Source organism: Cheilinus undulatus, linkage group 7 (genome assembly GCF_018320785.1).
Source record: "Cheilinus undulatus linkage group 7, ASM1832078v1, whole genome shotgun sequence".
Taxonomy (NCBI): Eukaryota; Metazoa; Chordata; class Actinopteri; order Labriformes; family Labridae; genus Cheilinus; species Cheilinus undulatus.
In genome coordinates, this window is record NC_054871.1 from 49,774,306 (window position 1) to 49,800,501 (window position 26,196).

Here is a 26,196-nt window from a genome sequence, read left to right on the forward strand (position 1 = left end):
CTGTGATCTGCAGCTGTGATATAATCCATAAACTGTATGACGAAAATGCAAAACCTGTCATTTTAAAAGCTCTGCTTAAAACAACATTTCCAATAAAATAAACATTTTCCCTTTTTTAAAATAAAGTTACTTCTACAATGTGCAATAGTGGTACTACTGTAAACTTAAAACCTTTCTGCAGGCATTTTTATAAACCTGTCAGGTACAAATGAACACCAGAGTACCTGCAGCGTTTATGTGATTATGTAATTGCACAGCCTGATATCGTGATTGTGATTAGATTATTTGTGTAGCAGTGCACTATTACATATTCAAAATGTTTTGCATTAACAGAAAGTATGGTTGCAACCAGCTACAACACAAAAACAAACAGGCGCAGCATGAATGCATATCTGAGACACTTTACAAAACAAACACCTGGCACCATGGTGGCACTGGAGTTAGTGCTGTTGCCTCACAGCAAGAGAGCTTCTGGGTCACGTCCCCCGTCAGGGTCTTTCTGTGCAGAGTTTGCATGTTCTTCCTGCGCATACTGCTTATCTCGTTGGGGTCACGGGGGGCTGGAGCCTATCCCAGCTGTCATTGGGTGAGAGGCAGGGTCACGGAGGGCTGGAGCCTATCCCAGCTGTCATTGGGTGAGAGGCGGGGTACACCCTGGACTGGTCGCCAGCCAATCACAGGGCTGACAAATGAAGAGACAACCAGGCACGCTCACATTCACACATACAGCCAATATAGAGTCACCAATTAACCTAATGAGCATGTTTTTGACGGTGGGAGGAAGCCGGAGTACCCGGAGAGAACCCACGCGTGCACAGGGAGAACATGCAAACTCCACACAGCATGGCCCTGACTGGGAAGGGAACCCGGGACCTTCTTGCTGTGAAGCAACAGCGCTGTGCTATCGTGCAGCTACGGCTTCCTCCTGCAGACCAAAACATGCTCGTTAGGTTAACTGGTAACTCAGAATTGGCTGTAGGTGTGAGTGTGAGCATGCCTGGTTGTTTGTCTCTGACTAGTAAAGGGTGAACCCCGACTCTCACCCAGTGACAGCTGGGATAGACTCGAGCCCCGGACCTTGTACGGGATAAGCGGTAAAGGTGATGGATGGATTGCCGCACTCAAACTGCTTTACGACAAACGTAGTCAGACTTGTCATTTAAATCAGTTTAAATCAGGCCACTGTGTTTATTTATTTCTTATACTTAAAATAAATGTTAGCTAATTTGCTGTCACTCTATTAGCTCTTTCTCTAGAGTCGGTCAACAATAATCCTCCATCATTAATTTTTTTGACAAATTATCATTAAACTTTCCATTAAGTCAGATGCACCATTTTTTCACAGAATATCTAATAAATCAAGGGATTTATAGATAGGATGTATGTAGTGAAGCATCCATCAGACTATTTTGTTTGTGAATCTATTTGTTTTTGTGTTTCCTGTTAATGCAAAGTGTTTCAGATATGCATTTTTGCCGTGCCTGTGTGACTGTGTTGCAGCTATCTTCAACCATCTTTTCAATCATAGCAAAGCAATTTGAATCTGCATTGGCGTGAGACTTCCCAGCCGCCATAAGTGGAAGAGAGGAAAACAGCAACAGGGCAAAAACATCTCCACATCAGGCTGCAACGCTGCAGGATAATGGTCTCAGTGTAGTCCCCAGTTTAAAGGTCACATATTATGCAAAAATAACTTTTTCAGGCTTTTCTCAGATTTTCTGAAAGGGACCTGGATGCAGCCGAGTGCCGTCATGTCTTGTCTTCTAAGAACGGAAGTCACTTGAACTGAACGTCTTCGTTGTTTCGTGTGTCGCCGCCATATTATTAGAGGCAGGTCTGCCACATAAAGAAGTACAAGTAGACGAAAAACATGAATTTTTAGACTAACAAGCACAGCAATTACATAACATTATTTCAAATAAATCAATTTATGATCAAAATTCAAGTATCATTTTGCACAGACATAAAATGCAAGAGAGACTGGCTGGCCAGACGTCGACCTCGCTGCCATGTTGCCAGAGGCAAGTCCACTAAACCATTCAATACAGTAGACAAGGATTGTGAAAGTTTTCAATTAAAAGCTCAAATGATCAGATTAATATATAAGTTTGTATATATAGATGAAAAATAAAAAATACAGTACATCTTTTTAACTGAGAAAATACAAGAAAGCAGATTCTGCTTTTATTTCCACTTTCAGTTATTATCTTAACATGGATCATTTATTATAAATGATTCATTAAAATCTATGCAATCTCTTCGTTTGAGCTTTTAATTCTGAAAACTTCCACAGTCCTTGTCTACTGTATTGAATGAGGTAGCGACTTGCCTCTGACAACATGGCGCCGACATCGACCACCGGCCAGCCAGTCTCCCGTCGCATATTATGTCTGTGCTCAGCGATACGAGATTCTAGATCATAAATCGATTAATTAAAATTAATGTAACGTTATCGCTGTGCTTGTTGACCTGAAAACTTACATATTTTTCGTCTACTTGTATTTCCTTATGTGGCAAACCTGCCTCTATTAATATGGCGGCGACACATGGAGAAAACAATGAAGAAGACGTTCAGTTCAAGTGACTCCCGGTATTAGAAGACGAGATATGGCGATAATTTTCTGACTTCCGCTGTGAAGTGGAGGTCCTCGGTTGCATCCAGGTACTCTTGGATTTTCCTCTCATGATGTCACGTGGGGAGTTAGCCCCGCCCCCATGTTTGGTTTGCCCTCCCCATTTGAAGAGAGATTCCTACCCCCCTCCTCTCCTGATCCTCTCAGGAGAGCCACATCCATTAAGCCACATCCATTTCCTGTGAGGGGGCAGAGCCAGGGGCGTGGTCAGACAGCTGAGTAACATTTAAAGCCACAGACACAGAAACAGCTCGTTCTGAGCAGGGCTGAAACAGAGGAGTTTTTTTAGACATACCAAAATCCAGTACTGGAGTGTTTTTTCAGCAGAAAACTTCTCAGGCATGTTTTAGGGACCTCTAATATAAACTTGTCTTAAAAGGGTAAAATATGTCTCCCTTAAGACAAACAACCTAAGAAAGCCCAAAACGCTTAGCCCTGGGTGCACACTGTAGGCCTTAGACCAAAAGGATTTTACTGCAAATTCTGAACCTGGACCTAAAAATTCAGGTCTTATTTGGGGGTTTTTATCTTAAAATTAGACATTTATTTGGACTAGTCAGGTGAATGTGGCTTATGTTTAGTGCAATGATATTTTAGACAAGAAATAAGAAGATGTTCTAGCTCAGTTTTGAGCTTTTGGATCCTGTTACGCTTTACTGGAGCAATTCCAAAACCTTTTAAACCTTTTAGCTGGTGAAAATGAGAGTGTGTGAAAAGAGCTCTCAGGTTCAAAAATACTGGGTTTTCCCCTTACACAAACATTTCTCTCCTTTTTAAAAACAGGATAAATCTGATGGAAGAACAGTTGATGGTTTTTACAGTGTTTGACAAACAGCAGGTTCTGCATTCATAAAGCATGGAAGTGCAACAGAGATCGCCTAGCAGGACTGAGCCTCCATCTGAGGCTGCACTGATTGTCTCTTCGGACACAGGATTTTAGAGAAAGCCCTTCGGAAGCTGCTGTGGCACAGCGGATACAAGAACGGGTTGATGGCCGAGTTCAGCCACAGGAGCCAGAATGTAATCTCGTACCAGTAGTTTGGCACACATTTACCGCTGCAGGCAGCCCGAATGATCATCAGCAGAGTGTAGGGAGCCCAACAAACCCCAAAAATACACACGATGATGGCCAGAGATTTGGCTATCTTTTTGTCCCGGGTAAGGCGCGACCCCTGCGTCCTGCATCTGGGTGCCATGCAGGAAGCCGAGTGCTGAAACAGTCTGGAGTTCTTCCTGTTGGGAGACAGCTTCTCCCTCTGCATGAGGACCTGACTGGTGGTTGGGTCCCCGCTGGAGGACGCCACGTCCTCGTCCTCGATGACCGGTGAGATCGCTGTCGGCTCGCTGCACGACACTTTCCGAGTCTTGACGAAAAACACGGACCAGCCGGTGCCGTCTTTGTGCTTCTTACTGATCCTCTGGACCTTCACCTCGTCCTCGTGAAGGGCTCCTAAGGTTTTGTTCCTGCGGTGGATGTTCAGGTAAATGCTGAGGTTGAAAAATGCCACAGACACAAACGGCGTGAAGAACTCGAAGGTAGAGGCACTGAGCAGAAAGTACCAGGTGAAATAAAACTCAGCATAGCACTCGTGGGCAGGGACGACACTCTGACCTCTGATCGTCTCCCAGAAGATAATGGCGGGGCCGTAGAGCAGGAAGGCCAGCACCCACACAGCCACCATCTTTAATACAGCCTGGCGGGACATGTTCCTCTGAGCTCGGTACTTAACCTGTGAGAGAGAGAGACATGGGTCAAAAACCGAAGATTTAATCTGAGGAGAAAGCGTGTCAAAGTCTCATGAGACCAAGAATCAAAGCTCAACACAGATTTACTTCTTTCCTCAAATTCTCCTGATGGACTTCAGAACAAAACATTCACGTTTTCCTCCAAGCAGAACCAGAAAATAGAGACGCACACTAAGTAATTTTTAGTTGATCAGATAATCGTTTTTATCAACTTTATCTGCATTGATTTTTAATCAAGATCAGACATGATCATCAATATCAGATAGCAATAAAGTTTGAGGAATTTAACCTTTTAAATGTCAGAGTACAGTTTAAAAGCCCTGATGTTTTTTTAACGCAAGAAAAATGTAAAATATTTTGCACATACAACATGTAAACTAAATATTCTTGAAGGGGATTATAACAGTCTTTAATATGCTATATGTTAATTATGGGCAACAACTTTAATTTAATGCATTTCTCTCCTTTTTAAAGTTTTTCATTAATTACTGTAAAAATGCCCTTATTTGTAATCAGCAGAAAAAGGAGGTAATATCTCTCGTGCCAAATTTAAGAAAACGGCTGACATTTGGTGAAAAAGGTACGGTGGCCCTGAGAGCTCACAGCACTGCAACTTAAGAAAACACATGCAAAAAGACAAAACACAAGCAAATTAAGAAAACATCTTCATCAATTTGACAACACATGCGCAGCATTTAGAAAAACGCGCTGCAAATAGACCACAACACAACACATTAGAAAAACACGCTGCAAATAGACCACAACACAACACATTAGAAAAACACGCTGCAAATAGACCACAACACAACACATTAGAAAAACACGCTGCAAATAGACTGCAACACAACGGAAGTGTTTCCAGAGGACACTTAAAAGTGATGCACACGTTCGGACACGCTTGTTGATGTTGTTGATGCGGATTTTGAGTCACAGTGGTGCTGGAAAATGAGATAAAAAGTAAGTGTTTTTGATGAATTTTAACATTGTGATCGTATGATTCAGATATTAGTCTATTGCAGTGATCTGCTGTTAAACTGTCGTTAGCCTTTTGCTTGTAATTAGCCTGCCAATTCTCATAACCTGATGAAATAATACACACGGTTAATTCACTGTGAAACCATAGACTGTATATAGTGTGAAACACGCTGTTAGCTGGCTATAGTTACTATCAGAACCCTTAATAGGGGACAAGTAAGTTAAACTACCGGTGGGTTTTGCTGACATGGTTTCACACTATTTACAGTCTATGGTTTCACAGTGAATTAACCGTGTGTATTATTTCATCAGGTTATGAGAATTGGCAGGCTAATTACAAGCAAAAGGCTAACGATAGTTTAACAGCAGATCACTGCAATAGGCTAATATCTGAATCATGCGATCACAATGTTATAATTAATCAAAAACACTTTTTATCTCATTTTCCAACACCAATGTAACTCAAAATCCACGTCAACAACATAGATGTCAAGATGTAGATGACGCGTTCGCTATCTGATGGTACGTCTGTGGGGCCGCCATCTTGGCGCAGACAAAAGAGTGAGAGTGCAACAGAGTTATAAGGGCAGACAGCATTGAAAAAGCCAACTTCCTGTGCTGACGCCCACAGATACGATGGGTTTCTCCCTCTGATGGTAGTGGTCTGGCTTTAAATATGTACAGGACTTCCGACCGGGTTTTTTATTAAAAGTTGTTACCTTATTTAAAATACAATGCACCAGCTGTTTTGGAAGGAAATGTGGAATCTTTCACTAGGTGTAGTACTGACCGTCATCTGAATGTTAAAAGCCAGACTGGTCATTATAATGTTGCTGGCAGAAAGCACCTCCTGGCTTTAAGTATTTATTTTTTTACTCAGTGTTATTTTAATAATGTCATTAAATACAATACTTAAAATATAAAACAAGGTGATATAATTTTTTTTGGCGTTAGTAAAGCACGCAGTTCTTATCGCCCACTCCTAAAATATATTAGCCTTAATTTTCTGCTGTCCCACAAACCAATAAATCAGTCATCAGAAGACTGGTATTTGACTTAAATGCAGGAAAATTCTCTCGTTTTGACAATAAGCATTATTATATGCACCGCAGAGAGAGAGTCAGTGTGCACCGGGCTGGACAGACAGTGTCAGTATCAGTTTGATTTAGGCTTTTTAGACAACATAAAGATGATCAAAGAAGCCAGGGACATTCAGCTTTAACTTTGCTCTTTCCTTCTTTGTTTTGCCACTTTTTGTTGTACCATAAAGAAGAAAATCAGGAGAAATTACAAATCACGTGACTCGTCGGGACTTTTACCTGTTGAGACTTTAGTTTTCCTCATGTAGCTCTCTCTCTCTCTCTGCCTCCCATCTGATGATCCGCCCAGAAAATTTTACTGGAATCTGCTAGCTCTGCAGGTGTTTAAGTCAGAAATCCATCCCCTGCATGAGTAATTAAGCCGAGATCGGCCGTTGTGTCCTCACATGGCTAATATGCACTGCAAACTCAAAAATCATCAGGTGAGAAAGGGCGTGACGACTCCCAGTGTATGCCTGCATGTAGCCTAGAGTAAAGGCCAGCTGCAAGATGAGAGGGAGAGAAATTATCTATATAAATCTATTTGGGGAAACAAAAACTATCTTATTATAGATTCTAAACATTCAATTACACATGTTCCCTGTACACATCATAGACATAATAGGATTTTTAATTTAAAGTTGATCAGACCCACAATAAGTTCCTCGATTTAACTCCAGTAGGTAATCAGTATGATGTTCAAGCTTTCAGCTTTATAACAAAACAAATGTCATGTAGATTGGTTCAGGATTAAGCAAGGTAGGGCGGATTTTACAGGCGAAGTGGGCTTGTTTATATTGAGCTTTCACTAATCCCGCCAGTTCCAAGATGGCGGACCGGCAGATGCAGAGCGGCTACGTTTAATAGCTGTGGGCGCCTCACCTACGTATCCATATCTATGGTCAACAACATCAATAAGCGTGTCCGGACATGTGCACCACTTTTAAGTGTCCTCTGGAAACACTTCCGTTGTGTTGCGGTCTATTTGCAGCGCGTTTTTCTAATGTGTTGTGGTCTTTGCAGCGCGTTTTCTAAATGCTGCGCATGTGTTGTCAAATTGATGAAGATGTTTTCTTAATTTGCTTGTGTTTTGTCTTTTTGCATGTGTTTTCTTAAGTTGCAGTGCTGTGAGCTGTCAGGGCCACCGTAAAAAGGAGACAAACTGCAAATTTGATGCAGTGATTCCACAATGAAAGCCTAATATGATAAGATGCCCCCCCACCACCCCCACCACCACCATTGACAACCTGGGCTCCAAGAACATGCATGTTGCAGAAATGTAACTTAAAGTTATGGGACTAAAGACAAAAGAAAAAATGACTCAGAAATTAAAGCTAAAAGTTTTTATGTATTAAACACAGCAAATATTAGTGACTAACATTGTTTTTTTTTTTTAATGCACAAACTTGTTCTCCCATACTTTGAATAATAATAATTCTGTGACAAAAAGTCTTCAAAATATTCACATTTTTACAAAAAAAAAGTCCTTTTGGGAATTTGAGTCATTATTTAAAGCGCAGTGACTCTGGGGAACACATCACGGAAATGGATCTGCCAGAGAATACACTGACCTAACTGTTATCTTAGTTGTTTTTTAATTTAACCTTTATTTAAGTCTTGAAAGTCATTGAGGTTTCCCTCATTTACAATGTCGAGATACAACCAGACACAAAAAACAAATAAAACGAAGAATGATGCTCAGCTAAAACAATCACATACTGAAGTGAAATGATTTAAGAGCATTCCCTTAACTCATTGAGTGCCATTGACGTATATACAGTATGTCAAAGTGTTTTTTTCGGCGGCTGGCACAAGGGGGCGCTCTCATGCTCCCTGTGAGTAATTTTGGGGCTTCTGGGATACGTAGTCGGAACAGGGAAGAGACGGCAGATCAAAGCCACAGAGATCAGAGGTGGAGACCCTGAGGTCAACTTTTGCCTGAGAAATCACTTTCTCACTGAAACCAACACTGAACTTAATGACAGCGAATCCAGGGATCGGCGCTTTCACTCATCTGTCTATGCGGCCAAGAGGCTAAAGAATACCAGGAGGTCTCCCCTGTGCATCAGAGAAATAAGGCAGCCGTTCACCAGCTGATGCATACATCGATGACACTTCAGAGACGAACTTTTCCAACCCAGACGCTGAGAAATGGCTGCTGAGTGAGGGGAGGGGATCTTATTCTCTGTCCCAGAGCGATGGAGGTAAGTTAACATTAGGAACCCACTGATTATTCAGCCAAATTTATTGAATAAAACCATCACTCATGCTCCTGTGATTTCAGAAGCAGACTTGAGAGAAGAGCAAGGCCCATGCAGTTCTACAACACCGTCTGCTGGCAGAAAAAGAGGTAAGAACAAAAAAATTCTGTATTATAGATTATTTACAATATATATAACACATTATATATTATGTTAGTTCTGTAATTTACAGTCAGTGCCAGGGGACAAACAAGCAGGAGAGGACGTGGGCGTATAGGGGGTCCCGTGGAGGCCGTCCAGTTCCAGAGTGTGAATTACAGTGACTGGAAGCATTGTTTTTTATTTTACAATAAAATAACATTTGTAATACAATTTTCAGATGTCTTTTATGTCATTGAAGGCAAAATTATAACATTCAAATCAATGTTGGCTACCAGGCCATAGTTTGGGCACCCCTGCTTTACAGGGTCTTTAAAGTAAACAACTTGTGCCAAAAAAGTACTGTAGTACATTTTAAATGTATTCATTTATTTGCACCAGGTCTTTTAAAAAGCATTGTTCCATTAGACCAATCAGGGGAGGCTGTGATGGTGATGTCATTAAGCAGGTAAAGGTGCCGATCTGAGGGAAGCAGAATTAACACTGACAAAAAAGTTTATGATACTTAAAATAGAATAATAATTGAGAATAGCTTCAGAGTAGCATAGCTACCTTGTGGTGTTGCTGTAGCTTTGCTTGCTACATTTTTGCCGGGTGTAGCTTAGTGTAGTGAAGCTAGTTTTTTTACTGAGTAACTTGTAGCTTAGCTCGCTACAGTTTTCAGGTAGCACTGCCAACTGTAATGAATCATTAAAATAACAGATTTGATCTTTTAAAAGCACTCGTATGAAAAAGTACAGAGGCTAAGAAAAATGACACGAGAGCGGCTCAACAGAAAGTATGAATTTGTCTGCAGCTGCACACGTGTGAAGGTTTTTGTTCAGATGAGGACGTTTGTATTGTGGCTCCTGGAGCAGAGATGCTGTTAATAAACCCACTCATGAGGCCCTCGTTCCTGTCACTGCAGTGTGGGGTCAGGATGAGAGCCACATTCACTGATGCAACACAAGAGTGTGAAAGAGACATCTGGTTTCTCCGCTCCTCTCCTCGCTCGTCCTCGCCCGGCGCTCGTTCTCTTTTCTCTGGCTCCATTTTCACCGCGGCTCTCAACCATCAGGAAAGACTGACACTCTATTTTGGTTGTTGTGTGTCTCTTCTCTTGCCTGAAACCATCAGATGTCTCCGCAGCAGCAGGAAGGCAGCGCTGCTCCTAATGTGCAGCGGTTAAAGAGCAACTTAGGAGAAAAAACAGCCTCTCCTCTGAGTCAATAAGTAATCAAATCGAGCCTCTCCACCATGCTAATAACTGATTTTGGCAGAGCCGTGAGGGTTGTCATGGGAAAAGGGAAATACTCAGACCTATTTTACTTTAAAATGAGTCAGGTCCTGCTCTCTGTGGGTTGAAAATGTATAAATAAATGAAGCTAATTTCCATCTGAGCCTGTGAGATCAAATCATCAGCCAAAAGCAACACGCCGGTATCACGCGGCATCTGAAAAACCTGCCACATTAAAAATAACCCATGGAGCAACACTCTAAAACATAGAGGCATTTCAGCCAATCACACGGAGACGAGCAGGTTGTCTGGGAGATTATTTAACCTCGCTTTATCTTTGAATAAATGTTGAGCTGATGATGAATATCAGCCTTAAACAGTGATGAAAAACCACCAGAGCTAGAGATAAAATCACACTGATGAAGCCTGCAGAGGAAATAAAACGGCTCGTTTAAAAAAGGACACCAGCTCTTTTTATTTAATTTCCTTAAAGTTGAGACTGAATCCTACATATCCCAGCATGCTCTTTAATGACATGTTTAATAAAATCTCTTTTTTCTCTTACAAGGTGGCAAAGGTGTCGAAACAATGCGAATCATTTTGCTCCAGTTTCCAGCTGGGACAACATGTTCCCAAAAACCTAGTCCAAAAAAAAAAGGAAAAGGCATTGTGCTCTCTGGTTGGTGGATGTGCCGGAGCTTTATCCAATCAGGAGAGACACAGAAAAGGTGTATAAAAAAGACACTGCAGTTTCAGAGTGAGAAACACACAGACGCTTCAAGAATCTCCGCTCCATCTAAGATGAAGACAAAACATCTCAGAGGTTAACGTCTGCTGCATTTACAGGAGATATCAATCTGGGTATGGCGTCCAAACTCTGACGGCCCGCCCCTTTCTAGGTGAAAACTGTCCATCAAATGAATGGAGGTAAAGGAGAAGACACTCTTTAGGGCACTGATCGTCAACTGACGGCCCGGGGGCCAAAGCTTCCTGTCCGGCCTCCGAAAGATCATTAAATTCAGAAAAGAAGATTTTAAGAGTATCTTTTTGCTTTAAATGTCTGCAGCTGTTAAATCCATCCCACAAACAATTCACATTGAAATAGTTTTAGAATGACTAACCATTTGATCTGTTTTTACAGAAATTTACTGTCAAAATTAGTCAAAAAATGGTTAAGGTTGGCAGAAGTGTTGCAAAAATTGGCAGAAAAAGTTGTAAAAAAAAAAAGTTTAAATGTGTCAAGAAATAGTAAAGGAGGAAAAAGGGGCAAATGGTATCAAACATTGGTTACAAATGACAAAAAATAGTGCAAGAAAGTAAAGGAAATGGGTTAAAAAGTGGCAAAAGTTGAAGAAAAGTGGCAAAAATTGATAACAGAGTAGCATAAAGGGGATAAAACATGCAGAAAAAGTGGTTTAAAGGGGGTTTAAATCTTTCAAAAATTGGGTTAATGAGACAAAAAGGGGCAGAAAGTATCAACAATGGGTTAAAAATGGGAAAAATGGTTTTAAAGTTGCAAAAACTGTTGGAAAAAATGTAATAAAAGGGGTTAAAAAGTGGCAAAAACAGAAGAAAAATGGCAAAAATGGATAAAAGAGTGGCACAAAGGGGATAAAACATGCAGGAAAAGTGGTTTAAAAGGGGTTAAAATCATGCAAAAATTGCATGACTAGACCGCAGACTAGACTCCGCCCCTGACAAACCCAGAGCCGGGGCCCTCCTCAGCTGCTAGTTACGGTTGAAGTGTGCTTTATCAGCAGCATAGGTGCTAGCGTCCTGGCTAAATGTAACTTAATTTTGGAGCTGAAGAGTGTGTCAAACATTTAATGGGCTCTAATGTTGAAAATACTTACTGTGCCACCTTTTAACCACTTTTCGCCACCAAATTTTGCCACTATTATTTGCCACTTTTCATCAATTATGCACAATTTGCATGTATTTTTGTCCCTTTCCATGCATTTATGCCTCTTTACACCAATTTTGCAACATTTTAACCCATTTTCATCAGGTTTTCTCACCAGTTTTTGCCACTTTTAACACATTTTTGTACCCATTTCTCTTCTTAATCACTTCACCACCTTTTCTTCTCTTTTTCTGTCCACTTTTAAGCCTTTATATCCACTTTTAAACCCTTTCCAGCATTTTATCTGCCTGTTCTAGCCACTTCTAAACCAATTCTTACAACTTTTTGCATATTGCTGCCTCTGTTTACCCATTATTGCCAATATTAACCCCTTTTCAACACTTTTTGTGCTCATTTTTTGCCAATTCTAACCAAACTGCAGGATTTGTTATGCCCGTTTTTCCCTGTTTAATCAATTTCTGCTACTTTCAGCCTATTTTTCAGCCTCAGTTAACAAATTTTTGCCTATTTAAACCAATTTTTCTGATTTTTGTTTGATCACATTTTACCACCTTTTCCATCCATTTTTGCCACTATAACTTATTTCTGCTATTTTCAATTTCACCACATTTTTCGGCCCTTTTAAGCCAATACTGCCACTGTTAACCCTGTTAAAACTCTTTTTCACCAAATTTTTACTCCAGTTTTTGCCACTTTCATCTAATTTTTCTGAATTTTAACCCATTTCAGCGACTTTTAACATCTAGTTTCTCCACCTTTTCTGTCTATTTTTGTCATTTCTAATCCATTTGAATTCTGTTTTTAAGAAAAGGGATGTACATACATTTTAAAAGGCTGTTTCTTTTATAAGAATGGTTTTTATTCAGGTAAAATATTTAACATGGATATCACAGCTTAACTTTACAAAGGACCATGATCTTGCTGACATGGGCCCCCAGTTCAGCTGGGCCCCAGAACTCTCTCCCCTTCATCCCCCTCATGGGCGGCCTCGTCTGCATGGCTGTTCTTAAACATGCATGGCTGTGTTGACCAGATTCAGGTACAGTGGGGGTCCAGGCCTCTGGCACCTTTATTTGGGGGGTCGCAGGCTGACAGTGTGAGAACCTCTGCAAAGACATCAGAGACAAGCTCTTTCCACTCTTCACTAGTAAACCAAAAGAGTTCACCATGATGTTTCCATATCTGCAGGGTGAGGGTCAACAGAGGTCAAATGTTGCAGCTCATTACGTGAGCGGTTGTGACCAAAGAAGAACCTCAAACACCACATGCCCCAGTTTTAGCAGACTGTAAATGTCATTTTAACAACCTGAACTTCTAGTGACTTTTCCTTTGTGTTGCTTCTATCATGTATCTTCACTTTCATTATGTCCAGTGTTATCCACCTTATTCCTCAGGGCTACGAATGTGGGTGGAACTTCTGGTACAGTAATCACAAAAACGTGAATCTTCCAAGAGCTTACTAAAGGAATTTAGCATCAACAGCGGTTGTTCTGACAGAAATTCATCTTCTCTGTAATAAATACTCCTTCATTTTTGTTCAATCAAACAACTTGCTAAATTTATTATGAGCCAGAAGTTATAAATGATATTTTCTGTAACACTCAGTGCCTGTTGCTCTGACTGTGGTACTAATAATGTGACAAAGTCAAATCTATGTCTATGACATCAGTGTTTAAATTTTGCTGTCCACTGCCTAAATGCCTCAGGGATGTAAGTCTCTCTTAAAACAAAATTTGAGATTTAGCAAACTTGAGTCATGGAGAGTAAACAGAGAAATGTATTTGAAGGTGGAGCCTAAAGACCTTTAACAAAACGTGATTGTCTATAGCAGGGGTGTCAAACTCAATCCCAGCAGGGGCCAGATTCTGAACCTGAGGGCCTACCAGGGTGGATATTCAACCATAAAATGTCAACCTTATTTTCACCAGAGATGAATTATGGGGGTATAAAAAAATGGAGATTAAAAAGTAAACATGATAAGTTAAAAACTCAAAATCTGAGATAAAAATCAAAATCTTAAATTTAAAAGGGAAAAACATGACATTTAAAGTCAAAGTAATGTTTTTAAAAGGCAAAACATGGGATAGAGTGTTGACAGCATGAATTTTAAAAGTCAAAAACTGAGATAAAAATCAAAATCATGATTTTTAACCGTCAAAATATGAGGTAAACATCAAAATCATGCATTTCAAATGTCAAAATATCAAATAAAATTAAAAATCATGAGTTTTCAAGGTAAACAAATGAGATAAGTGAAAGTTAGAAGTTGAAAAAGGTCAAAATTTGAAATAAAAGTCAAAATCATGACTTCAAAAGGTCTAAATAGGATTTAAAATTTAAAACTATGAATTTAAAAGGTAAAACATGAGATAAAAAGTTAATGTTATGGGATGTAAAGGATAAAATATGAAATAAAAAGTCAAAACCATAATTTTTAGTCATAACTGTGAGATGCAAAATTAAATTTCTGAGGGAAAACACTTGTTTCTTCCCCACGTTGCAGACTTTTTATCAAACTATTTTTATTGTTTACTTTTTCTAATTTTTATGACTCAACAATCATAAATCATCAAAGTTAAGTTTACATTTTTATTCTAGAGGAAACCAGCAGACCTCATACTGGTGGGCCAGTAATAATAAAAATATCATCTGATCTGGAGGGCCGGGTATAACTGCACCACGGGCCAGATTTAGCCCCCGGGCCTTGAGTTTGACGCCCGTGGTCTATAGCTATACTGATACTAAGCTAATAAAGTTAGCTAAATATGCTTGTCCAGGCTATCTGAGGTAACTTCTTTGCTTTGTCTTCTCTAGTAGAGGGCGGAGAAATAATAATAATATCACGTTTGAGGTGTAACAGACGAAATTAACATATTTGTATCTCCAAATTGCTCTAATAATTACGTTTAGCATCTCATTTCTGTGCAAAGTTCCATTCAGATAGAAAGGACCAGAAGTCATGCCCACATTTTACGCAAAGCATCATGGGAGCTAGGAATAAGGTGGATAATAAATAAAACATTTAAAAGTTGATATTTCAGCCTGATGATATAGTCTTAATGTCCTCATTAATCTACCCCATCATAACAAACTAAATTCTGAATTTTAGAGTTTTTTTGTAAATGTATCAAAAACAAAAAACAGAGATATGACATTGTCATAAGTATTCAGACCCTTAGCAACATCGCTGTAAGTGTAGCTCAGGTTCCTCCATTTTCTCTCATCTTTGTGGAGATGTTTCTACATCTTGGCTGGAGTCCACCTGCGCTAGATTAAACTGATTGGATATGATTTGAAAAAATCATGTCCAGTCAAGAGCAGAAAGCAAGCCATGAGGTCACAGAAGCTGCAGAGCCCAGAGACAGGATTGTTGACAGGCTACAAAAACATTTCTGCTGCTCTGAAGGTTCCCAAGAACAAAGAGGCCTCCAGAATTCTCACATGGAAGAAGTTTGGACCAACCAGGACTCTTTCAAGAGCGGGTTTCACGGTCAAACTGAGCAATCAGGACAGAAGGGCCTTAGTAAGAGAGGACTCCAAGACCCTGACGGTCACTCTTACTGCGCTCCAGAGATCCTGGAGGTCAAAAATCCAGAAGGACAACCATCCCTGCAGCCATCCACTGATCTGGACTTTATGGCAGAGTGGCCCACTTGGATGACATGTGGAGTTTTTTTGCAAACTTATGAGTCAGCCTGAACCAAAGAGGTGTAAAGTTGTTTGGGTCACATGACCTCCAGAGTGAAAAATAGAGAGAGTGATGGAGGGAAGAGGGATCTGAATAAACAGGTTGGTACCATATTACATCAGTAGCCTCTGTGCTCCTGTGCAGTGTTGATAATCTGAAAGGGATGAGCTGGTTAAAAGTGGCCTGAAGCCGTCTGAATAATTTGCTGTACAATAATTTTAAACTCTCCGGTTGGCTTTCGTGTTGTGAAAGGTCGAAGTGTTGATGTTTGGGCTGAAAATAGATAAATGAGCCAGTTATATCACCGATGTCTCGTCACAGTGAAGAACTCCAGGTGGGAGACAGGAAGTGATTTCACTTCACTCTCAAAATGCCAAAGTTCTGTGATATTTACAGCTCTGCCAAGCATTCAAACTGGAAAAACACAGCCTTGACCTGCTGAGTCCTAAAAGGAGAGACACATTGAGTCTAAAAGCTCAGAGAGAAACAGCCGACGTGGATTAAAACCCTCTAAAGCAGGGGTTCTCCACTGGTCGGTTCCTTGACAGGAAGTAAAAGGAATTTCAGTTTAGTGTTGTAAACACTGTGACAGCCTGTGCAAAAGCAGATTTTTGGCTGAAGGTGGAGGATGATCTGCTGTTATGCATCCTACATCATCTGCATAGATGCAAATTAGAGTTCCTACTAAATTAGAGCATAATAATCAGGTCTTATATGCAACAAGTCCAATAGTGAAACTATAACTGATTGCCTGGGTAAGATAGGTGTTAAATATGCAAAAACAAGATATTAAAATGTTTAAAATAAAAATGTTCAAAGATGAGACATAAATGTTTGAAGATAAAGTTGTTTACATATTTAAATCTTATTTTTACAGTGGTGGGGGTCCATGGAACAATTATTTTCTCCTAGGGGAGGCTCACTCTCCCCTGTCCTAAAGTTTTCCAGGCTACAAAGATGCATCCAACTATAATAAACGAGTGCAAAGTCTCACCGATCACTGCAGTAGAAAACCGCTGCGAGGCTGTGTGGCCTTTAAATGCTCATTTTTCATCTTCAGAAACACAGCATAAGACAAAAAGAGTGTTGAATCGCTGTTCCCTTTCATTAGATTTGTGTTTAGAAACAGCAGCTAATGTTTGAACTAAAAATCTTTATTTACAAATGAAGCAGACAGTCGACACTGTGTGTTCAGGCTGACTTTATAGATTAAGCCCAGGCGCCTGTAGAAGGAACAAAGCTGTGAATGTAAATGACTCCTGGCTGTACCTTTAGTCTGTAACTCTGTTGAAATAATGCACGTTAAATCAGATAATAACCAACAGCTGTGTCTGTGCCAGGGCAAAAGCAGAACTCCTCAACACTCAAAGTCATTTCCTGTTTATTAAGAATAAAAACGTCATGCACACTCTTCTTGGCAACACTCTGACGTTTGCATGAAAATGTTGATGCATTCCTCTGGTTTGCACTCATCATGAAAGTTTCATAAATTTCTTCAAACTTCAGCTGTAATCCATTCTAAGAACAAGGTGATAAACAGCGTCAGGAACTTTGTAACCTCGATAGGAGTGGGTAGAAATCTTGACTCTTCTATCAGCAAGTACCAGTAAGTGCTGCTCTGGTCTGCTGGACTACCTTGTGTGGCATTAACATTCAAGATTAAAGAACATACTAGAAATGAGAGAAAACTGCAATTAATGAAGAATGCATTCATGAAAAGTTCCCAACATTAAGTAAAGATTACTCAAAAATCTATTTCCACTACTGAAAACTTTGACATAATCAGTTTCAACAAACATTTTGAGAAGTTTCAACTTGTTCAGTTTTACGGTTTATTTAATTTTTTCTGGGGTTCCTCTTTATGTTTCCTGTATATTTCACAAAATATTTCAAGGACATTTTTTCAGTGTAATTTGGTAATTCTAACTCGATTCATGCAGACATAACTGAAGAAATAAGTCTGATTTACTCATTAATCATTAGTTTAACTTAATTTCAAAGCTTTAAAATCTACTCAACAGTTTTGGGTGTAAAAATGTTTCACTGATTTCATTCAGTAAAGTGCACTAGTATTATTTAGAGCAGGGGTGTCAAACTCAATCACAGCAAGGGCCGGATTCTGGATTCAGGACTAACCTGAGGGCCTAAAGCCCGTTTTATGCTTGACTCATCCGCAAGATCGCGAGTGTCCGCGTGTCGAACGTGACGTCAAATAGTAAGACACGAGGTTCCACACAGCCAATTTTCATCTGTTCACGCATATCCCCGAAATTTTTACAGACGCGACACACGTCAGAATGGCCGATTTTGAGGAGTTTTTGGTGACAGAAGTCAGAAAATATAAAACACCTGTATGCTTGTTCTTTGAAAGATCACAGAGACTGCCATGTACTTCCTCATAAATCTCTCGCATTGGCCGTACAAGAAAACTGTACTCCCCCTCGTCCTTCCTCTGTTGATTGAGTGGCCGTATGGACCATCTCCTCAACAACAACAGTAAACACAGCAGCTCCTCTTCCTGGTTCTCCATGATCAACAAATCTTCCTCTATGACTTGCATTAAAGACGCTACAGACGTGATTCTTGAAGACACTGCCCCATAGCTTTTGGGAGAATATCAGTTTGTGGTAAAAAGGAAGCCGGCACAGGTATAAATGCACCAGATGTTTCCACATCATCATTCCCCATCAGTTTTTGTCCGTGCGGCCATCTGCGCGGAAAGCGTAACCAAACCTTAACAGGGTCACCTTTTTAACCAGAAACCGTCAACCTTGTTTCACCAGTAATAAAATATGAAATTAAAACTTAGCACTGATGATAAATGATTTTGACATTTAAAAGTTAAAGAGTTCAAAGACTCAAAATCTGAGAAAAGTACATTTATTAGTTTAAAAAGGTAAAAACCTGAATTTGATATTGAAAAATAATGTTTTTTAAAGGCAAATATATTAGAAAGAAAGTCAAAATCATGAGTTTAAAAGGTCAAAATAAGAAATTAAATATGTAATAATGAAATTAAAAGTCGCCTCACAGCAAGAAGGTTGCTGGTTCACTTGCTTTGTGATTGACTGGCAACCAGTCCAGGGTGTACCCTGCCTCTCACCCGATGACAGCTGGGATAGGCTCCAGCCCCCCCCCCCCCCGGCACGGAATAAGGGGTATAGAAAAGGGATGGATGGATGGAAATTAAAAGTCAAAATCTCATTTAAAATTTAAAATTGTGAGTCATAAAGGTCAAACCATGGGATTATGAAATGAAAGTTTGGAGTTAAAAATATGAGATGAAATACAAAATAATTGGTCAAAAAGGTCAAAATATCATTTAAAAATTAGAATTATGAATCTTAAAGCTCAAAATATTATATGAGAAGTCAAAATTATGAGTTGAAATGCTCAAAGTGTGAAATTAAAAGTCAAAATCCTAAGTTTGAGTCCTAATTGTGAGATGCTAATTTGAAAATGTGAAATTAAAACACAAATAATTTCTTTTCCCACATTCCTGACTTCTTATCTAAATATTTTTACTCCTTATTTTTTCAGATTTTATGACTTAACAAGGATATCTTAAAGGGATACTTCAACATTTTGGCAAATTCGCCCATAAGTGTTGAATGTGCAGATCACAACTTGTCCACGAGAGCGTTTTGGAGTTGTTGGATTATGTATTTCATGAGTTTGATGAGGGGAAGCAAAAATTCCATCTGCCAGGTCTAGAAACGGCTTGCACCGACAACTAAAGGAAACAAACCTATTACTAAGACTATAGGAATTATGGCAATGGGCAAATTTGCCAAAATGTTGAAATTTCCCTTTAAATCATCAAGGATAAGTTCACATTCTTATACTAGGAAATCTGCAGACCTCAGACTGATGGGACAGTTTTAACAGAAATATAAGATCATCTTGTGGGCCGGATTTAACTGTTCCACAGGCCGGATTTGGCCCCCAGGCCTTGAGTTTGACACCTGTGGTTTAGAGTGTAAACAGTCTACTATAGTTTAAATCGCTTAAATCAGTTTGAAGCTCTGACTGAAAATGACTGAAGATCTGTAGAGGTCAAATAAAACGGCTGAAATGTTGCCAACATCCATTTTCAACAGCAGTCGCGGGGGGGGGGGCCTATCCCAGCTGTCATTGGGCGAGAGGCGGGGTACACCCTGGACTGGTCGCCAATCAATCACAGGGCTGACATACAGTGACAGACATACAACTTTTTTGGTTTTGTTGGTGGGAGGAAGCCAGAGAGAACCCAGAGAGCATGCAACCTCTGCATAGAAAGGCCCTGCCCGGGACGCGAAGCAGGGACCTTTTTGCTGTGAGGCAACAGTGCTAACCCCTGCACCACCGTGCAGCCCATGTTGCCAACATACTGATGCAATTTAGACCATATTGTGTCGCCTCTCTGTCTCTTAGTGGAGATATGACTGAAGATCTTCATGACTTTTCAAGCTTTGCTACTTTTTGACACCATAAATCATTAAAATATCAGACTGGATTAATTTGAAACCCAAGACATCACAAGTATTGACTGTCAAGGAGATGAATACACAGCCCTGCACTCCCCTCAGCTAACCCTACTGACCACATTTCTGCACAACTCCACGCTACCTTGTCAAAGCAGCCCTCACCTTGTTCCCTGTACGCCTCTGTAGCGTTCATAGTGAACATGTCTCAGCTTTTCGACTAAACATCACGGCTTTGGTGTGATTTGGGCTCATGCGGCACTTACTGCTCGTGTGACTGACAGGAAGCGGTCATAGCTGATGAGGACGATGTTGAAGACGGAGGCGGAGCAGAGCAGGTAATCCATGACCAGCCACACCTTGCAGAGACCCTTACCCAGCATCCAGCGGCCCGTCAGGTTGTACGGGATGTACACGGGGATGCAAAACGCCCCTAAAACAGACACAGGCACGCAGACTGCATCATTAATCAGCCCTCCGAATGATAGACTCCTGTATTAATATCCACACCCCTCCAAGACGGAGAAACAACTGCTGGTTTTAACACAAAGAGATTTAGGCTGGATGGAAGAAGAGGAAGCAGGATAGGAGGGCTGATTGATTTAACACAGAGCAAAATTCAAAGGCAATGAGACACATGAATGGAGCAGGAGGATGCCAAGGACACAATCAGCTCACTCATGAGCACCTTTAACTCACTATGATCACATTAAAGGAGGATTTCACAGCTTTTTGATGTGTGCAGGAAAGCTTTTCAGTCACACAGGGAACAAAGACTTTGAATCCAGGAGGAAAAAGGTGTGTAATAGGGCTGGGCAATACATCCAGGTTTGAAGATTTACATATATGCATTTAATGAGAGATACAATAGAAAGATTAATACCTGCAGGTTTATGTCTATAGAGTTTATGTTTGGGAAGCTGTAATTTTGGCATTTAGGGCTGGTACTAATGTTGAAAATAGCTCATGCCAATACTGATGGTTTTTCCATCACTTCTTCTCACAAAAAGCCAACATTTTCTACGATGTTTGACCATAAAACCAGATCAGAGTCTGTCAGGAGAGCCGATGTCAGAACAGAGCATCGGTGTATCAGCTGTTTATGCTGTTTAACATAAAAGAATAAAATCACACCAGCCTCAAAGTTCATCAGCCCTCTGGGAAAATGTCCTGTATGCCAGCTCAGGTGAGAACCAGTGGCACATCTACTGACCACAGGATTTAAAATGGTGAACTGTCACTCATATTATTTATCAAAGGAGGATTTAAGATACCAGTTTGATACTACAGCTACTAAAATAGAAGTCCTTGACAAACTCCTGCATGCTGTCTAGGTCTTTGGTTCTGATCTTGTTGGTCAGGAGCCAAAGGGTCCCAAAGGTCATAGATGTACATATGCATGTATGCAGGTATGTATGTGGGTGTATGTCTATAAATAAATATATATATGTGTCCCACCTCATTTGAATGAGGCAGTTGTTTTTGCCTTCAAACTTAGACCAATCCAAGATCTCATGATTATTTGTCTTTTGTAATTCAATTTTAATTCAGTTTTATTTTCCTTCTTTTTATTTTACTGTACCAGCATTTTTGTTCTTTCTAAAAAAAAAAACTATAAATTAAAAGTTTAAAAGAAAACAGAGGTCGCCTGGAGAAATATGCAGCAAAAAGGGTCTGGCATGCTTTTATTTTGAAGGAGGTTCGTCTGTCTCCCAGTCCAAACTGACCCAGTATTCGTTACAAAGATTTGGCCCTGATTGTAAATCTAAGACACTTAGATTGGTGGTTGGGGTTCATGACACAAGACCAGTTGAGAACCACCGGTCTAGATTGCACAAACATGTTGGCAACATTTGATAAAGATGGTGGAGCTGAGGAGGAGTGATCCTTTCTTCCTGCTAGTTTGAACCAAAAATCAACAAATAATGCTGATGATCTTTCTGATCTTGACTGGTTTTGCTTCATGACATGTTGTTGGTATTTTTTATGGTTTAAAGCAGCGATACTCAACGTGTGGCTCTGTTATAATTCTAAATATTATTCCCTCAGAAAACCTTAGAAACGGGAAGCTTTTTCAAGCCATTTTCACCATTTTTTGCCACTTTTTAGCCATTCAAGCAACCTTTTTCCCTATTTTTTTTCCGATTTTTCAGCTTCTTTTTGATACTTTTTCCCCATTTTTGCCACTTTTATCCAATTTTTGCCATTTTTTTACCATTCGTTGCCACATTTCGTCCAAACAACCTTTTGCCATTAAATACCACTTGTTCTTATTTCTCAAATTTCTGCCTCCTCTTTTTGCCACTGTTTTTCCCCATTTTTGCTCTTTTCACCATTTTTTTGACCATTTAAGCAACCTATTGCCATTACATACCTCTAGTTTGTTATTTTTTGCCCATTGTTGCCACTCTTGACTGCTTTTTGCCCATTTTAGTCACTTTTTGACTATTTTTTGCCACCTGTAACTCATTTTTTGTCACTTCTCACCCATTTTTGTTACTCTCTGACCATTTTTTCCCTGTTTCTCCCCATTTTTGGCCCTTTCACCCATTTTTGCCTCCTTTAACTTGTTTTTATTGCTATTTCACCATTTTTTGCCAGATTCACCAGTTTTTTGCCACTTTTCACCCATTTAAGCAACCTCTTGCCTTTAAATACCCAGTTTTTTTTTTCTGATTTTTCAACATTTTTTTGCAGCTTTTCCCCATTTTTGCCAGTTTTATCCAAATTTTGCCGTGCTTTTACCATTTGTTGCCACTTTTCGTCCAAATAAGCTACCTTTTGCCATTAAATACCGCTTGTTTCCTATTTTTTTGCCACTGTTTTTGCCACTCTTGCCGGCTTTTGCCTATTTTAGTCACTTTTTACTCATTTTTTGCCACTTTTTGACCATTTTTTGACAGCTGTAACTCATTTTTTGTCACTTCTCACCCATTTTTGCTACTCTCTGACCATTTTTTCACTTTTTCTCCCCATTTTCTCTTCTTTCACGCATTTTTGCTGCCTTTTGCCCATTTTTGCCACCTTTAACTTGTTTTATTGCTATTTCAAGCCGTTTTCTGCTCTTTTCACCACTTAGATTGTGGCTCCTGCAAAGGTATCTTTTCAACAATTTGGCTCTTTGGTTGAGCAGGGTTGAGTAAGGCTGGTTTAAATGTCTTGTTTTTGGGTCTGTGAGGCTCTTTAACTGCTGAATGTATGAATAAAAGTCTGTAAATTAAGTTGATTTGTTCTTTTTAACCATATGGCACTCAAGAAGATTTTGAAACCTATATTTGCAGAAATGTTGTCAATGCTTTTGTAAAAATTAGAAATTGTTCTGGAGTTTTTAAGAAACATCGCCTAAATTTGGGGATCTGGGACATTTTTTCGTTCCCATGGAATGACCGCTTATGTTTTATTTCCTCACTAGAATCACATCAAATGTTATCACTCTGGTATTGTGGCAACTATTTATTTCTTCAATGTAAAAACATCAGTATGTTTTTAAGTGTATCACCATTCAAATGAAAAAATCTATGGCTATGATTTTCGGTCTTTGTTACCCAGCCCTAGTGGGGGTTCAGGTACTCCAACTCACCCACGAGGAAATCCGATATGGCCAGGTTCAGGAAGAAGTAGTTGCTCTGGGTCCTCAGGGTTTTATCCACAATAAAAGCCATGATGACCAGCGCGTTCCCAGCAACCACCACGACGACCAGAGTCACCATGAGGACCGAGAGGATCACCACCAGGTAGCCCGGGAGCGCGCTCCCAGCCTCGGACACCGCGGGGGTCAAGTTGCCGCTGGAGTTAGCCTCTGGAAGATTCTCGCCCATCCTTAATTCATACACGCGATCATTTTGAGCTTCTTCACCTCACGCGCGCTGGTGTCCATTTACGCACCCGCGCGCAGCGCTCCACTTTACGCACGAGCCAGACATGACTGTGAACCTGTGAATGAACAAGAGTACTGTCCCCAAATCTTCCATTGTCCCCGGGAGAGTTCTTTGATTGATAAAGGCACGTGCTCGAAGAATGAAAGTTTCATAAAAATGGTGATAAATCCTCCGGGCGCGCGCTCCTCTCCTGTCTGTCATCGGTGTGAGGGTGCAGCAGAGCGCACTGTTGCTTTTTGTCACCGATGTCAATGCTCACATAGTAAAAAATTACTGCAATTTCCGGTAGAATTTTCAAAATAAAGGTCCCATCAGAACAGTTTTCTTGTGTTTGGAGATGTTTGAATGTCAAAAGCTGCATTTTCAAACTCTTATTTTTTTTTTTTTTGCTTTTTGTTTTTTCGATGAAATCCTCTAAAAGGAAAACGGTGATAAAGGCCAAATTTTGCCATAAAGGAAACACAAAATACAATATTTAACACTGATGGTATGAAAACGAGATAAACACTCCAAACAAACACAATCTTAATGGCTTTTTGGCTGTTTGATGAGATTTCTGCTCATCTTTGCATGCCAAAGCTGATTTTATCATGATAAAGAGTTTTTTTCTGATGTCCATGAACAGACAGAATGTCCACGTTTCCACATTATATGCAGCATTTCTGTCATCATGTGCATTACAGAGCACGCTTGCTTCCTCCTGTCTCTTCTCTAATACCTTTTATTTCCATCCATGGATCAACATGAAGAAATAGACTGGAGAGGCTGAACGTTTTAAAGAAATGGTGGTCATTATTCCTCAGTAATGGATCCTGAGGAGAACTGCTGCATTCAGGGATCAAAATGAACGGCAAGAAGGAAGTCGATCTTTTTAGGTCTTTCTTCATTTTTTAGATATTTAGTGCAAGGTGTCGGGATGGGGAGGAAGATTTCATGACATCCTGACTCTAAAAACTCCTCCATCCTCTTATTTGTTTTAAATCTCATACCTGGAACTACGACTGTCTTTTTATCACTATTTTATTTTGTTTTATCCACGGTTTGGTCCTTCCACTGTAACAGACCAGTGTTTCTCAACCTTGGGGTTGGGACCCCCTTGGGGGGTCGCCAGACACTGAGACGGGGTCCCCAGATGCCTTAAAACAACTAATAATATCTATTTTTTAATTATGCTGTTGCCTAGTGATACCAGTTTTACCAAATGTTAACCCTTTTTCATCACCTTTTAACACCAATTTTGCCGTTTTAGCACATTTTTTTCCACTTAAAACTCATTTTTGTACATTTGAAACCCTTTCATCACTTTTTTCTGCCTGTTTTTGCCATCATAAAACCAATTCTTGCCACTTTCTGCCTTTTGTTGCCTCTGTTGACCCATCACTGCCTCTATCCACTGATTTTTTTCCCATCCTTTTGCCAATTTAGCCACAGTTAACCCATTTTTGCCCATTTATCATTCCACCTAACTTCCACCATTTTTTGCACTTTAAAGCCATTTAATCCACTTTTTAATAGCCTTTTACCACTTTTTATGTCTGTTTTTGCCATTTTAACTCATTTTTTTGGACATTTTTTCCACTTTTATCAAATTTTGGCTATTTAAGTTCTGTAAAAATCCAATTGCACCACCTTTTTACCATTTTTAGCCATTATGAACAAAATTTAGCAACTTTTAACCCATTTAAATGATATTTTTATCGAAAGTTTTTTCATCAAAAGAAGGCTAAATGAAGGAATAAAGATATTTGTTTGTTGATAAGAGTTGTTATTATTCAGGTCAAGTATGGTTTTCTCAGCTTAACTTTACAATGGACCATGGTTTTGCTGACCTCCGTGGGCCCCCAGTTCGGCTGGGTCCCAGAAACCTCCCCTTTATAACCCCTAATGGACGGCCTTGTCTCCACATGACTCTTCTGGAGTGTTCCTGGCTGTTCAGCCAGCTTCAGGTGCAGTGGGGGTCCCCGGTCTCTGGCACCTTCATTCTGGGGGTCGTGGGCTGAAAAAGTTGAGAACCTCTGACTTAGACAAAGCCGTAACCGTGCTTTTATTTTGGAGAATGTTCCTCTTCCGGTATAACCGCAGCTGATTCCCGCGCGCCTGACTGTGCTTCTTTGTCCGCCCAGCGGCTGATCAAAGGCTGAAGTCTGCAATCAGGAGCTGAAGAGGACCAGGGGAAAGAGGAGGAAATGATCCGAGCAGCAGGGAGAATCTGATTTTTTTTTACATCCAAAAACTAAAGAAACGAGGATTTAAGGTCACAGACTCCTGCTGAGCCAACAAAAAAGAACACTTTC

General features: G+C 40.0%; 1 protein-coding gene across 1 annotated transcript; it reads right to left on the reverse strand.

Moving 5' to 3' along the window:
• Positions 1–3,334: 3,334 nt before the first annotated feature.
• Positions 3,335–24,079, reverse strand: LOC121512605 (histamine H3 receptor). Its single transcript, XM_041791959.1, has 3 exons — positions 23,605–24,079; positions 20,291–20,457; positions 3,335–4,363 (listed from the first exon to the last, which is right to left on the reverse strand). The coding sequence occupies exons 1-3, from the start codon at positions 23,840–23,842 to the stop codon at positions 3,512–3,514; spliced, it is 1,257 nt and encodes a 418-aa protein (XP_041647893.1). The 5' UTR covers positions 23,843–24,079; the 3' UTR covers positions 3,335–3,511.
• Positions 24,080–26,196: the final 2,117 nt, after the last annotated feature.

Coding starts and splice junctions, on each gene's coding strand:
- LOC121512605 (XM_041791959.1), bottom strand. CDS start 23,842: ATGGGCGAGAATCTTCCAGAGGCTAACTCCAGCGGCAACTTGACCCCC. Junction 20,458..23,604: donor CATATCGGATTTCCTCGTGG/GTGAGTTGGAGT, acceptor TGTCTGTTTTAG/GGGCGTTTTGCATCCCCGTG. Junction 4,364..20,290: donor TCCTGTCAGTCACACGAGCA/GTAAGTGCCGCA, acceptor TCTCTCTCACAG/GTTAAGTACCGAGCTCAGAG.